Source organism: Rhinolophus sinicus, chromosome 14 (genome assembly GCF_057876585.1).
Source record: "Rhinolophus sinicus isolate RSI-liver-muscle chromosome 14, RSI-T2T, whole genome shotgun sequence".
In the NCBI taxonomy this organism is placed as follows: domain Eukaryota; kingdom Metazoa; phylum Chordata; class Mammalia; order Chiroptera; family Rhinolophidae; genus Rhinolophus; species Rhinolophus sinicus.
In genome coordinates this window covers 20,976,968-20,992,246 of record NC_142514.1, presented here as the reverse complement: position 1 = coordinate 20,992,246, position 15,279 = coordinate 20,976,968, and the positions used below count along the sequence as shown (strand labels likewise).

Genomic DNA, 15,279 nt, shown 5'->3' with positions numbered 1-15,279 from the left:
TAGGAGCCTTTGATTCTGACCCCCATGCTGAGTGCCTTCCTGCTGCCCCCTTATCTGGGGCCCCTCGCCTGTGTGCCCAGTGGGTCCTGGCCTCTGGCCCCATGCCTCTGATCTCACCAGGCTGCGCGCGTGGGCCCCACTTGGCCACCCGGGCCGCGGAAGTTGGGGGCCAGCAGGCCTGTCCTGGGCAGAGCTGGGGCCTCTCTGGCCATGTGAGGGCCCTTTGTCGCTGCAGTTTGATCAGGCCCTGCTGGGGCCGGAACTGGCCTCTGACACCCATCAGACAAAGGGCCTCTTTGAGAGGCCAGGAAGTGAGGAGCTGGGATTAATCCATCCAGGTTTTTGTGGGACCATCTGAGGGCCAAAGAGCTCAGAGCCCTGGGCTCTCCCAGAGCTTTGTTACTATTACATAATTGACGTTGTTATTATTGGTTGGAGAATACTTTCCTCCTGCATCTCCTTGCTCAGCTCTGAGCTACCCCCAACCCTGCTTCCTGCCTCACCCCCTCCAGGGGAACTGTCTGGGGATTCACCACCCAAGAGTGACTAAGGTGTGAGTCAAAGTAGTGACAGAACTCACTATGTGCCGATAAAACCCATCTGAGCATTTTCCATGTATAGACTCAGTTAATCCTCACAACAGCCCTGTGAAGGTAAGATTATTATTATTATCCCCATTTTACAGATGAGCAAATGAAGGTACAGCAGAGTTAAGTAACTGGCCCAAGTTCATGGGTAAGGGCTGAGGCTTGACCCCAGGGAGTGTCTGACTTGGTAGGCTCATGTAAAATCATGACTTTTAACTGCTGCATTCTATAGACGGCCCTGAGAGGGGGAGAGAGTTGTCCAAGTCACCCAGCAAGTTAATGCTGCAGTTGGGGGCCATAGCCCAGGGCTGTGCCATAGAGTGCAACTCTTTAATGTTACTTGTGTGACCTAGGACAAGTCCCTTACCTCTTCTGAGGCTTTTTTTTTCTCACCTTGTGAACAACACCCCCGCCTTTCACAGGACCGTTTGTGCTGACTAAGTGAAGTGAGGGACGCATGTGCTTAGCCGTGTCTGGTGCAGGGCACGGCTTCAAGGTATGAGCTCCTTTCCTTCTCCTTCCCTGCTCCCAGGTGCTGTTGCTGACCACAGCTTAGGAAGTAACATGTTCCAAGGCACTTACGTCTCAGTAGTGGCCTCTGGAACATCCCCTAAAGCCACGGCTTTTCATCAGGGTACCGGCCTGAGTCACCTGGAAAATTATACAAAGACCCATGCCCAGAATCCCACCCTGGAGATTCTGAACCAACCTCCTTCAAGCCTTACTATCCAAAGGAGTAAATTCCTAATAGTGGGATGCCTGACTGTTACACGTGACAAAGAGACTAGGAAAGCTGGAGTTGGGTGGGAGAGGGTTCCTTCCCATATCCCCAGTGTGTTCAGTCAGTCCTGACTGAGAAGCAGCTCCCTTACCTGATGGGCCAACTAACTGAGTCTGCTAAGCTTTGCACTTAATTAAAGGGGAAGGGAGTCAATGGTCAGGGGGCTCAGGGAGTTACTGATCTGCCAGGAGTGGCTGTTGAATTTTCCCCAGTCAAACCTCATTTCCAAACATCTTTTCCTGAGGGGAGGGAATCTAGTGTCTGTTTCTTCCCACTGTCCTTTTCTCCTTTCCTAATAATAGCTGAACTTTATGTGTAGATGCTTTGTTCTGGGCTTAGGGCACTCAGTGTCCTATTTTACCATCCCAATAACCCTATGCAGTAGGGTTGTGCCCAAGTATTTGTTGTGCCCATTTAATAGATGAGAAAATAGACCACAAAACCATTTGCTTAAGGTCATACAGCTGCTAATCTGTAAGCTAAGAATTTAAGTATGAACTCTTAACCCCTACTCAGTGCTGCTCTGTATCAGGCAGGAATGCAAACTCAGGTAGGCTTCAAGCAACAGGAAACTTAGCAATGTTGAAAGATGAAGGGGTTTATCATTCTCAAATAGTGACAAATCTAGGGCTAGTGCGGCAGCTCAGCAACATTGTCAGAGAACAGGCTCTCTCCACTGTTCGAAATTTGTGCTTTTATGACCTCATACTTCCAAAGTGGCTGCCACATCTCCAGCACTCACATTTGCATTCCAGGCAGAAAGGCGGAGGAAAGACCAAAGGTCTCCAACTTGAGAGACTTTGTCCTTTTATTTAGGAAGTGAAGCCCTTCCTAGCAGACTCCCACCTAGGTCTCCTTGGCTAGAACACACCCCTGGCTACCTTGGCTGCAAGGTAGGAAAATGAGACATTAGCCTTCCAGCCTCTAGAGTTTCAGAAGGCAATGGAGGGCTGCCTGGGAAAGGTGTGTGTGTGTGTGTGGGGGGCATCCCATGTTCCTGCCTGGCCTTTGGTTGTCGTCTCTCCAGGCAAGTCTCTTCACTTGTTCAATGTCCCCTGCAGAGGCTCTCTTCCAGCCACAGGGAGTCAAGGGACTTTTTAGACGCCTCTGCCATCCAAGGTCTGGGCAGTGACAGGAAGTCTAGAGAGCTTGAATATCAGGACAACTTGTTTTCTGGGCCTCATTTTCCTCGTCTGTAAAATGTGACCTTAAACCTACCTGCCTGGCGGGGTGACCTGGAGGATCAAAGGAGACAGTGGCACAAAGTGCTTGGGCCACGGTGGCCAAGGCGTGGAAGGTGGCACACGGTGTTCTTGCAGTGTTGCTGATGGCAAATCCCCATCCTTGTCCAAGCTGCAGGTTCCCCAGCTCGAAAACGGGAATGAACTAATTATATTGATGCTGTGGGGTTGTTCTGCGGATTAAATGAATTTATGCACCAATGTGCTTCAGTGACTGCCTCTCTTTCTGATGATTTCCTAGACAGATTGGAACAGATTCCTCGAAGGGTGAGGCCTTTTTGGAAGTTCTAGTTGCACAGGGAGGAGGTGCTGTTTTTAGCAGTGATTTAAGGAGGGAGATGGGACCAGGAGCTGGTGAGGGAGGGAGGCCCTGCAGAGACCCATGGAGCTCCCCGACTCTTCTTTCCAGGTCCTGCTGCATTCAGAGAGGGCCCATGGGACCCATCAGATAGTCTGTCCTCCACAGGTTTGTAATGGGCTGACCCAGTGCCCTCCTCACCGCAGCACCAATCAATGGCTCTCTGCTGGGCTTTGAGCCAGCGACCATAGTGGCCTGGCCTGCCTTGCTAGTCACAGCACTGTCCCCAAATAAGCCCATTGAAGGGGCAGAGGAGCCTACTGGGACTCACGTTGGAGCCCCGACAGGCTCAGGAGGGACACAGACAATCTTTGTCTCTCTGTGCCTCAGTTTCCCTGTGACTCAGCATCCTAGGAGAATAGGGGATGGTGGAAATGCTGTAGCCCCACTCTTCACAATTCCATTTGGTCTTGGTACCTGGTCTCTGGGCCCAGCTGGATGGCTTCTACTCTTTGGGCTCCTCAAAAGTGAGCCCCTTTCAACTAGGACATCTCTGTGACTGTGAGGCCACGACTCAGGGTATCCGCTGCCCAGGGGGCGGTTTCAACACACCTTGGAGTCCACTGTCTTGGAAGGTGCCCCAGGATAATCCGTTTCCTTCCCTCGGTCCTGAGCTGGTTACACGCTGGGTTCATGGGTGCAGTGCGCCCTCTGGTGGCTACTTTGGAACACTGCTCGTCCAGGCCCCAATCTACTAGTCCTCTCTGCTCTGCTGGAGCTGGCAAGGCCAGGCAGTACTAGGGGGAGCAGCTTTCTTTCCTTTGGTGGCTTGAATGGAAGTGGGGTTGCTCTAGTTCCTGGGAAGCTTTCTGAGCCCCAAATGTAATCCTGCCACCAACATCCCCACTTCAGAGAAACCACGGTCCTGGCTGGGATTTTTTCTCTTATTTCTGGAGCGTTGATGTGGGTACCTTGTCTCTCAGACAGGAGACCCACCTTGTCCTTGGTCGTCCAGGGGACTCTGGCCTCTCGGGCTGGCTTCACACAGTTCCCTCTGCTCAAGCACTTGCCCTTTTCTTGGAGGAATGCCCATCATTCAGGTCTCATCTCGGCTCAAGCACGCTTTCATTTATTTATTTTTATGGTACAATATATATAACATACAATTTACCATTTTAAGCACTTTTAAGCGCACAGTTCAGTGACATTAAGTACATTCACAATTATTGTGCAACCATCACCACCAGCCATCTCCATAATGTTTCCATTTCCCCAAACTCAAACTCTGTACTCATCAAACAATAACACACCACTTCCTCCTCTCCCCTGCCCCTGAGAGCCACTCTTTTACTTCTTGTTTCTATGAATTTGCCACCTCTAGGTACCTCATGTAAGTAGAGTCATCTACAGTGGCTGCACCATTTTGCATTTCCATCAGCAAAGCAAAAGGGTTTTGATTTCTCCATATCCTTGCCAATACTTGTTGTTCTCCCTCCAGGCTTCCCACCCTCTTTCTTTGATAGTAGCCATCCTAATGGGTGTGAAGTGCAGTCTCACTGAAGTGATTCTGATTTGCGTTTCTCTAATGACTAGTGATGTTCAGCGTCTTTTTGTATATTTATTGGTCTTTCATTTTTAAACTAACACCCATTTTTCCCTGACCAGTAGCTTGAGCACCATCTGAAAACTTGTTAGAAATGCAAATTCTGAGACCCCATCAGGGTCGGCTGAATTGGAAACTCTGGGCTTGGGGCCCAGCAATCTGGGTTTTAACCAACACTCTGGTAATTCTGATACATAAATTTGAGAACCGTTGGTCTGGGCATTGTGCCAGACACTTTGCAGCATTATTTCATTTAGTACATTATTATTATTATCATCATCATCATCATCATCCCCATTTGGCAGATTAGAAAACTGAGCCTCAGAGAGGCAGAGTCTCTTCCCCTATGTCACACAGAATAGGAATTTCAAGCTCCAGAACTGCTTATGTGGTGCCTTCCCTGGGATTTACGGGGAGCCTGGACAAGTGTTCCCCGAATGGCCAGCAGGGGGAGCCCTTGACTCAGGGCCCAGAGTCTAGGCTTGGAGGGAGTGGGGACAGAGTTCTGGAGCCCCTGCAAGGAAGCTAGGCAGGATTCTCAGGGCTCCTTTCCCATTAATCCCGCACCACTGACCGACCTCAAATCCCTCCCAGTTGGACTCTCAGTCCCTGACTGTATAAGAACCTTGGGGCAGGGACTCGGGGCAGCTTGGTCAAAGTTTGAGAGGTCCCATTAACAAGCTGTGTGACTTTGGAAATATTGCTCAACCATTCTGAGCCTCAGTTTCTCCATCACTAAAATGGAGGTTATCATCCTTGCCTTGAGAATCCATTGAGAACATGAAAGGCCCTTCAAGTCTGAGGCATTTTGGCTTCCTGGAGGGTTGAAATAAATGATGCTCTATTTGAGGGAATGGAAAAGTGAACATTTACCGGGTGCTAAATATGTGCTGGGTGCTCTCAATGTGACATTGTGTTTTATGCCAACATGATGAAATAAGGAATATTATCCACATTTTACAAATGAGGAAACTGGGCTCAGAGAAAAGAAGTGAGTTGCTCAAAGCTCACATGGCCAGAAAAGGGCAGATCTGGAGTTCAAGTTTTCTCTCTTCTTCCAGGCAACCATCCAAACAAAGGGCTGACATGCAGTCTGACAAGGGAGAGGGGAAATGAGGAGGCAAAGTTGCCTCCCTCCCTCCCTCCCTCCCTCCCTCCCTCCCTCCTTCCCTCCCTATCTATCTCCCTCCCTCCTTGGACTCTTGGGACTAGGCTATCTGCCTTTTTATCCACCACCTACTAGCTCTGCCCCCCTAGGCAGATCACTTCATGCTCTGGGCTAAATGTTTGTGCCCCCCCCATTCATATGTTGACACCTAACCCCCAAAGTGATGTAGTATTCGGAGGTGGGAACTTTGAGGTGACTAGATCATGAGAGCAGAGCCATCATGAATGGGATTAGTGCCCTTATAAAAGGGACCCAGAGAGCTTTCTTGCTCTTCTGCCATGTGAGGACATGTGAAAAGATGGCTCTCTATGAACCAGGAAGCTGGCCCTCACCAGACACTTGATCTTGGACTTCAGCCTTCAGAAGTGTGAGAAATAAATCTCTGTTGTTTATAAGTCACCCAGTCTGTGGTATTTTGTTATAGCAGCCCAAATGGACAAAGACATTTCCTTCTCAAGCCTCGGTTTTCTTGTATGTACAACAGAAATAATAAACCTTGGGTTACTCAGGATTTTCACAGCCTGGGAAGTGGGGGAGGGATATAGCTGATCTGAGGGATGGAAATAATGGGGTGGCCTTCTCTATCTGCCAGTCACTCTGTCAGTCTCAGTGTGTCTCTTGGTTTCTCACTCGGCCTCTAGATCTCTCTTGGCACTGCTTGTCTCTTGGTGGTAGCAGATGGGCTTCCTTGTTGTGGGGGGTGAGGACAGGAGGGCAGGGCTGCAGGCAACATTGGGTTACATCTTTCCAGTTTAGCCACAGGGAAACAGAGAGGGTCTCTACCAATGTCTAAATATAAAACCCCAGAGAAAGAGTCGATTGGCCGGGCTTGTCTATTCCTAGGCCAATCACTGTGGTCAATTGGAGGTGAGACCTTCCAATTGGCCAGATCTAGGTCACATGTCCACCCTTATGGTTGGGAAGAGGGGTCCTGTGATTAACAGTCTCACCAGAACCACTTGGGGTGGGTGGCATCAAGGCAATCAGTAACAGCTAACACATCAAACCAAGCACCAGCTGTTCTAAGCTCCTCAAATGCACAAATCCATTTAACTCTTACAACAATGATTTCATTTTACAGGCAAAGGAACCGAGGCAGAGAGGCATGCAGCTGGTGAGTGGTATGGCTGGGATTTGAACTTAGTCTGGTTCCAGAGCTCTTAGTTCACCTAAAGAACACCTCTAATGGGTATAGAATTGTCAAAAGCAGAGGGAAGGATTGTTTGGCAGACAAAAGCCATCCATGTCCCTTCTACAACCATGGGATCCTTTGACAACACAGAAGGCACCCAGATATGGGCTTGGCGCACAGTGGGCCTTTTGGAATGGAAGTTCTCCTTCCCTTTCCTCGGAAAATCAGGGCAAACCAGCTTTCCCCCCAAGGAACCGGGTGGGTATGCTCAGTTGAAAGGGTTCTGTGGATGTCACCTCAGCCTGCAAAGCTTTGGAAGACCCCTGCTCCTCTGCCATTTGGTCCCTCCCCCTGCATCCCCACCACCCTGGACAGAGGTCTCTCTCTCAGTGAGGAGGGAGCCCCAGGTGAGGGCCAGGGATTGGGGTCGGGTCTGGAGTCTGAGTGTGCCAGCTCCCCTGGGGCATTGTGCCCCCTTCTGGGCATCACGCTCCTTCTCTCTGTGTTATCCTTGGAGCCTGTGGGTCATGGGCTCACCAGGGGCCTGGGTGGGCCTCTGCTGGGTACACAAACACTAGTCTGCCATCCAGTGGCTCTGTGAACAAGGGGAGCCCTCAGCAGAACTCGATAAGGTTTCCAAAAACAAGACTGCCCCACCGCCCCATGCTGCATTCCTCTCTCCTGCTGGCAGCTGCTAATTTATGCTAATCAGATGCATGAAAACCCTAAGTCCCCAGTGGGTCCAAGGGGACATGGAGGATTCAGCTGGTTGAGCAGAAGATGAAGTAGACCTGTGTTTTTCTGGCTGCCTGGTCCCTGCCTTTACCTGGGCCCCCAAGTGGCCCCAGTTCTCCTGACCCTCTGCCTTGCCTTGTCCTTGGTGCCAGGGACCTTGGGTAAGGTCAAGGGGGTGGGGGCTTTGGGGCATGAAGGCTGCCCGGCTGGGAAAGGGCCAGGTCCCTGACAGGCATTATCTCATTGACTCCTTTCCTGACCACCCCCCATCTCCCCCTGTAGGAGTCACTGTGGCAGTGAGGGTAGGAAACCCGGAGGGGTTTAGCAGCCTGGTGGAAATGGAGGTGCTCGCTTCGGCAGCACATACACTAAAATTGGAACGATACAGAGAAGATTAGCATGGCCCCTGTGCACGGATGACACGTAAATTCGTGAAGCGTTCCATATTTTTTTCTTTTTAAGTGATATATGTTTAATTGTGCTCTGTAATAAAGCTTATTGTCTTGAATGATGAAAAAAAGAAAAAAGAAAAAAAAGAAATGGAGGCAATTGGTGACAACTCTGATGTCAGGCAACCTGGGGCTGAACTCCTGGACTGGCCATTTAACACTGTGTGACCTTGAGCATGTTGCTTATCTTCTGTGCCTCAGGCCCCTCATCTGTAAAATGGGGAGGACACCAGGGCTTCCTGCCTGGGTGCTGGGGGATTAAATGTGATGCTACATCAGGTTGGGAGGAGCTCAGCTGCGTTGGCCATGACCATCAGCAAACCATGGAGCTGAGTTGGGAGCAGCTCCATCCGTCTGACTCTCGAGTCCGAGCTGTTCCAATGGCCCAGGTTCTTTCCCCCTGAGGAGTTTGGGGACAAGAGAATACCCAAGGCTTCCATCCAAGGCCTCTACCTCCTGTGATATGCCCAAGTGCAGGGTGCTGGTGGGTCCCTGGGCTGGCTCTTGGCTTCTCCAGCCCCTCCATGGGCAGCCTCAGGCCCATGGTGTATCAGGAACAAGGGCTTCAGCCCCGAGTCCTGCCTCCTTCCTCCCCTGTGGCCTGAGGGTGGTCTTCTGGCTGTGAAAGGAGATCTGTAGCTTGAGTGCTCTGTGGTCCACAAAGTGGTGTGGCCATCGTTGCTCCCACCTGTCTACTCTGCCTGTGCTATTTCTCCCATCAGAAGTACCTTTCTCACTTTCCTCCTCTCTCCTGGGCACAGAGCGCATCTGCCAGCCTCCAAGGCCCATCACCTTTGTCAAGCCCCCTGGCTGCTCCAGCCCAAGCTGGCAGTCCATTTCCTTGACCTCCTGAGGCAGCCCTCTTTCTACTCACGTATTCAACCCTCCATACCCATCTTCCGTTTACTCAGTGGCTCTCTTCAGACTTAATTTGCATTTAGCACCTGGTACCTGCAAATACTGGACAAACTTCACTTCTCTATGGTTTTATTTTTCCTTCGCTGGCCTCAGTTTCCCTGTCTGTACAATGCTGGAAGGGGTGGCATCCTGAAAGTCCGAGGTGTTGGCAGCTAGGTGATCCTTCTCTGGGCTTATCAAGCCCTCTGGCTACCTGAGGGAGCCCAGAGACGGGACTGGCTTCCTTGGGCTTCTGGAACCTTCAGAGTCACAGTGATCAGGTGATTCTGGGTGGCCCATCTGGGGCCCTGGACCTCGCAGCCATGAAGAATTCATTTAAAATTTCCATGGAGGGATTGGCTCCTAGCCCTGGCCACGTGAGTTATTTTGGGACACCCTGGCCGGTGCTCTCTGCTCTTGACCAAATAAACTGGCCCGGAAATCCCCCACCCACCCTCATTTACGACCCTGCTGTGCTCAGTGGCCGGAATCTGGTGTGTGCCTTGAATTCCTTAAGCCCGGGGTTGGGTGGAGTGGGCACAGGACCCTAAAATGTCCTTACCTATTAATGGCACTGTGGTCTCTGGACCAGGCAGGGGCATCCTGAACCAAAGAAAATTAAAAATAAGAATAAAATAAACATAAACAATCCCAATGTCACCCCTCTGTGAGGCCTCCAGTGTGTGACAGGCATGCGATGTAGCCCAGATCAGGGAGAAAAGCATTTTCCTGTCAGCTGATCACAAACACATCCACAGCCCCAGGACGGGGCAAAACAACCCTGTAATTTTTCCACTGAGTGTGCTTCAGCGCTGACAAAGTTGGCTACGGCTGAGTGTCGGGGTGTCCTGGGGTCCCTCTCTCTTTGCCATTGCTTTGTCCCCCCACCAACCAGGGGCTTATCCCTTGATGCTAGTTGGCTCTCTACGGGTTCCTGCCTGCAGACAGGTGCTCTCAGATGGCCTGGGTGAGCCAGAGAAGGTCCCACTGTCCTCCTCCAAGCAGGCCTGGGTCCTTGCAAATCTTCCTGCTCAGCATTGTCAAGACAAGGCTTTCTCAGGGCCTGGGGGAGGGGACGTAGAACAGCTCTGATGACTCACAGGGCTCAAAGATCCCCTTCACCCTGATCCCATCAGTGAGACAGGGAAGGGACAGGGCTCAGAGGTGGGGCTAGACCTCCTTGTCTTTCTGTTAGGGCAACAGCCATGACAGCAGCCACCACTTACTGAGCATCTACTATATGCCAGGCCTCGTACTGAGCACTCTGCACAATCTCATTGAATGCTCATGACACCCCGGTGGGGGAGGTTCTATTCAGGAGTGTGCCACTCAACAGGCTCTCTGAAAAATGAAACAAAACAAATTACAACAGTTATTACTGACTGGTAGTGTTTGCCAGTTTCCATGGTGTAAATACTGGCACTGTGGCCGATACAGTCACTGAACCAGTGAGGACAGCTGTGCAGTGCTGGCCTCATATGCCGGGGGTGGGGAGCCTGCTCCAAGCACGCCACTGGTCTATTCATATTTCTGGTTCACACGTGGTGGGGAGCGATCGCCATGTGCTAATTTGGGTATGTGAGGAAAGCAGCTTTCTTTCTATTTTCTGAACTGACCTTAATTTCAATTTGATGCCTTCACCCCTTAGTGATGGAAATGTCATACATCTAGTCATTCTTGGTCCTCTGGACCCTGCCCCAGGGTCGTCTAAAGTCTGGGGGTTTAGGTAGCGTTGGGACACTGGTGGGGAAGGGCACATTAGACCCTGGTGTTGTCACCTCCCAGCTTCCCCAACATTGTCCCTGCTTTTGTCCAGTTCTTGCAGGGCACTGCTGAGTTCTCCCTCGTCCCTGATCACAATGTCCCTTCAGCGCCACCAGCTCCCTGGGGCCATGTTGGTGCTATGCCTGTGCCACTGTGGGTACAGGGGAGACATTTCATGGCACTTCCCCTCTGAGGGCAGAGCTTTCTGGTCCCCTGCCATGGGGCGGGGCTCTGGCTGCTTCATCCGCCCACAGGAAGGGCCATGTCCCCAGCTCCTATGGCAGGAGGGCCCCCTGCTCTCACCACGTCTCGTCCAGGGGCTCTCCCTCTGTCTTGGGTCTCCAGAGCCATCTGCGAACTCTCACTCCAGCAGGGGCTCAGGACCCCAGCCTCCCAGCTTGCTCCACGGCTCCTTGCGTCCCTCCTGTAGCCCTGAAATCTACCTGGTTTTGAAGACCAGGAGGACTTCTCTGATTCGTCACATAGGCTTCCACGTTTTCTAACCTATGACACGCAAAAGCAGTGAATTTGACTCCTCTGTTATCTGCATTCTTCTGTTATTCCTTAGGACAGCAGCAGCCCAGCTGGCCCCATATGGGCACTGGGGGCAGGGGGGCTGGGAGAGGAAGAAGGTGACAGGAAATTCTGGGGAAAGAGCCATGGGTGACTATTTCAACTTGTTATCCTTCCACATACTGATAAGCAAACAAATGTAGGCGGGTTGAGTGACCTGCCTCAGGCCACCCAGTGGGTCAGAGACAGAACTCAAGTCCCTGACTGCCCATAGAAAGCCAAAAGTGAGAGCGTCAGAGAGACTGAGCTTGTCCCTTTAGGCCAGATGGTGAAGGAGGCCTAGAGAGGGAAAGAAACTTCCCTAAGTGGGTATGAAAACCAAGGCAGAGCGAGGACTAGAACTCAGGGCGCCCGTCTGTCTGATGTTGGCCCCTCGGGACCAGTTGCTGCCCAGAATCCCCAGGAGGCATCAGGAATCCTGAGGAGGGAGAGAGAAACACAACAAGAAGGGGGTTGCTGGTGCCTGGCTGCCCCCCTCACTGTGTGGCCTCAGGCAGGGCTGTGCCCTCTGTGGGCACCCTTTTCTCATCTCGTTTGCTGGAGGCGCTTTGCAAGGAGGAGATGAGGGGGCAGGAGGAGCCGGCCTCCTTCAAAGCAGCCTGTTTCTCCTTCTGGCCTCTTCTGGGCATCTTGGCTGGGGACTTTGATTCATGACCCCCCCCCCCACACACACACACACACTTAGCCATCTTATTTTCTAACAATCTCAAACATATATAGTGAAATTGCAAGTACAGTATGAAAAACTCGTTTCCCCCTGACCATTTGAGAGTAAGTTGCTGCCATGGTGACCCATCCGACAGGGACATCTCCCACCAGAAACACAATGCCAAGGGGAAATCAGGACACTGACATTAACACGTACCTACAGCCATCCTCAGGCTCCATCTGTTGTCCCAGGAATGTCCTTGCATTGAGTTGTCCTGTCACTCTAGTCGCCTTCAGCCTGGAATGGTTAGTTCCTCATTTCCTCATCTCTTCTTAATTTTCATGGCCTTGCCACTGTTGGAAATTACAGGCTAGCTGCTTTGTAGGGTGTACCTCATTTGGGGTTTGTTCCCTCTGATTAGATTCAAGTTGGGGCCTCTTCAGCTGAGCTGTCCATCACAGAAGGGATGCTGGGTTCTTGCTGCACCCTCCCAGGTGGCCCTTGCTTAGGATTTTCTCCCTTACTGGTGAAGTCCACTTGGATCCCTCACCCGGGGTCGGCCTGCAGGCCTCTCCACTGTCAAGTTACTCTTTTCCCCTTGGTAATGCAAAAGCATTTTGCAGGGAGGTACTTTGAGGCAATGTAAATGGCCCACCCTCATCAAACGTGTAATGCATTTGTTCGTTTATTCGTGTCAGTATGGACTTACAGTTTCCTGTTTTATTCAGTGGGTGAGAACATGTTACTGTTTTTTATTTCGATGCTTAAAAGGGGCTGGAGGGAGCCTCTTCTTGCTGACTCTTGTGTCCCCATCATTCTTTGAGAACTTAGTTACTTTCTGGTACAAAAAGATATTGTGGCTTTATCTTGCTCTACCCTGACTCAACCCTGCAATTGGCCATTTCTTTAAAGAAGGGCCTAATTTTAAATTTTCCATGTGTGATTCCCAAATAAGGTAGAATATATGGTTATTGTATCGTATGTGTGTGTTATGTGTGCTAAAAAAGTTTTTTTTTTATGAAATACAACATTAAAAAAACAACACCCCAGACATTTTATAACTGTGTTTGGGCAGTTCTTATTTTTAAAAACTACACTAGACGCTTTAAAAGCTGGGTGGGGGTGTCATGGGATTGTGCCCTGGGCTTCTGGTGGTTTCTGCCTCGCCCCCGGCCCATGAGGCCCATGTCCTCCACCTGGCCCCTCCTGCCTTGGGCAGCACAGCTGAAGCCCAGAGGGGCGCAGGCGAGGCTGAGGGTCCCGCCAGAGCAAACACAGCCCCTGCTTATGGCCAAAGGAAATAGCCCTGGGTCAATATTAGCTCGTGCGGAACAGGCTGGAGGAATGTGTGGTGTGTCCCCTGCGGCCTCAGGGAGGGAGAGGGAGAGGGAGAGTGGCCTCAGGAGCTCACAGGAGCCCTTGATGTCATTGGTCCAGCCTCCTTCTGTGTGGATGGGGAAACCAAGGCCTGGAGGTGGCAGGGATTTGCCTTGCGTCACAGTGTGAGTAGCGGGTTGGCCTCAGAACAATGATTTGTGTTTTCCGTTCTTTTCCTTAGGGTGTTTCTCCTTTCCCACTGTGGCTCCTGGGAGGCGGCAGAAGGTAGGTCAGCGAGCACTAGACTGGGAGTCAGGGCTCCTGGATTCTATTCCTGGTTCTACCCGGTTCTGCTGTGCGACTCCAGGGATGTTACAGCCTCCCTCGGGGCCTCCTTCTTCCCTGCAAACTATAAACCCTGATTGCCAGTACCGTCTGCCCCACTCTTCAGGACTTCAAACTCAAAAGTCGCTAGTGGCCAGGTAGAGAAGGTAAATGTGTGACGTGAACACTTCTGTGATGATAATGGGAGGTGAGGGTTGTGGAGAGCTGGAAAGTGTGCCCGGCATGAAAGTATTCAAAGTAAAACAGCAACAAGATCAACATACCGTGTAGTCACAGGAAGCACTGACAGTCTGCAGACCCTGTTGGTATAAGACAGAAAGACAGATCACTTGCTCTGTCTCCTTGTCACTCTGTCTCCCACACACGACCCCGGAAGAGGGGGAAGCCTGGTGGGGGCTACAGCATCCAGGCGCAGGGAAAAATCCCAGTGGATGCTATAAGGCACGGCTCTGAGATGTCACCATGAAAAGCAGGGCGTGGGCCCAGCCGGGCCTGGGAGTCACGTGGTCCCTTTTCTAGCCTTTGTGTGAGTCTAGGTTTCATCTCAACTTCAGCAGCCCGGATTTGCACACTTCCCGCCCACCTCCTGCCTTATCTGTGGCCCTTGGCTTCCTATCTCCCAACTCCAGCTGCTTTCCTGACCCACCCTCCTGCCATGAAGGAGAGTCACTGACTACCAACCGTGTGTCCACACCCTGACACAGCCTCTGTAAACCCCTTCAGCCTTCATAGAAGCCGAGAACCTGTTTCTACTCGTCCCAGGCCAGCATTTAAGTCCCAGCAGGGCTGCTTACTAGCTGTAGGATCCTGGGCAAATTATTCAACCTCTCAAAGCCTCAGTGTTCTCACCTGTAAAATGGGAGAGTGAGGTAATCCAGTCTCGCTGGGTCACTGTGTTGTGGGGATTGAACCTGGTAAGGTAAGAGAGTGTGCTACAAAGCAGGGGCTCAGTACACACCTCTTCTCATCCCAGCACAACACCTGGCCTCCTATGATGCACACCCCCACCCTTCCAGTAACCCAGGTGGCCTGTAGACAAAGGTCTATGGATACCCACTCTGTGCCCAGCCTTGCACCTTCCTGGGTGAGCCTCCACTCCAGAACTAACACACAAATAGGATGAAGAGACAGCATAACTGAAAAATGGTGCAAACCGGGGCACACAAGTAACTCAGAAGAGGGAATGATCCAGAAACAACAGCATAAAAGTACTCGAAAAAAACATGGAGGAATATTTATATACTCTAACATTTTAACAGATACTACAACTTAAGACATCGATGAATTCAATTATTTTTTAAAACTGGTGAAAAAAAACCCATCAGCACATCAAAAGATAAACTGTGTAAAAATACTTACAACTTATATTATTGATGAGATTCACTTCCTTAATATGTAAAGATCACCTTAAAATCAATTAAGAAATGGATCACTCACTAACAGAAAAGCTGGGTAAGGGATCTGACAGTTTATAGAAAAGGAAATGCAAATGGCTTCTAAACATATGAAAATATTCTTAACTTTACTTATAAAATGAATTGAACTGCAGTACAAGACACTTTTCATCTATCACACTGGTAAAGATAAAAAAGTGTGATAACTCGCTGTTGGTGAGGGTGTGGGAAACAGGCATTCTTTTACATACTGGTGGGAGGATATATCGGTACGGTGTCTACAAAGAGCAGTTTGTCAGCATTGGCCAAAGTTGGCGTGCTCGTACCCTCTCACCTAGTTACTCCA

At 50.7% G+C, this 15,279-nt stretch overlaps 1 protein-coding gene and 1 non-coding gene across 3 annotated transcripts in view; both read left to right on the top strand.

Moving 5' to 3' along the window:
* LAPTM5 (lysosomal protein transmembrane 5) overlaps positions 1-15,279 on the top strand; it is a 68,646-nt gene that overhangs the window by 17,533 nt on the left and 35,834 nt on the right. For both annotated transcript variants that reach the window (XM_088790816.1, XM_088790817.1), the window contains exon 2: positions 13,436-13,479. In XM_088790816.1, the coding sequence (XP_088646942.1) occupies positions 13,436-13,479 (44 nt within the window). The remainder of the gene's footprint in view (positions 1-13,435; positions 13,480-15,279) is intronic.
* LOC148755605 (U6 spliceosomal RNA) lies at positions 7,890-7,996 on the top strand. Its single transcript, XR_016018797.1, has one exon. It is a non-coding gene; the product is annotated as a U6 spliceosomal RNA (small nuclear RNA).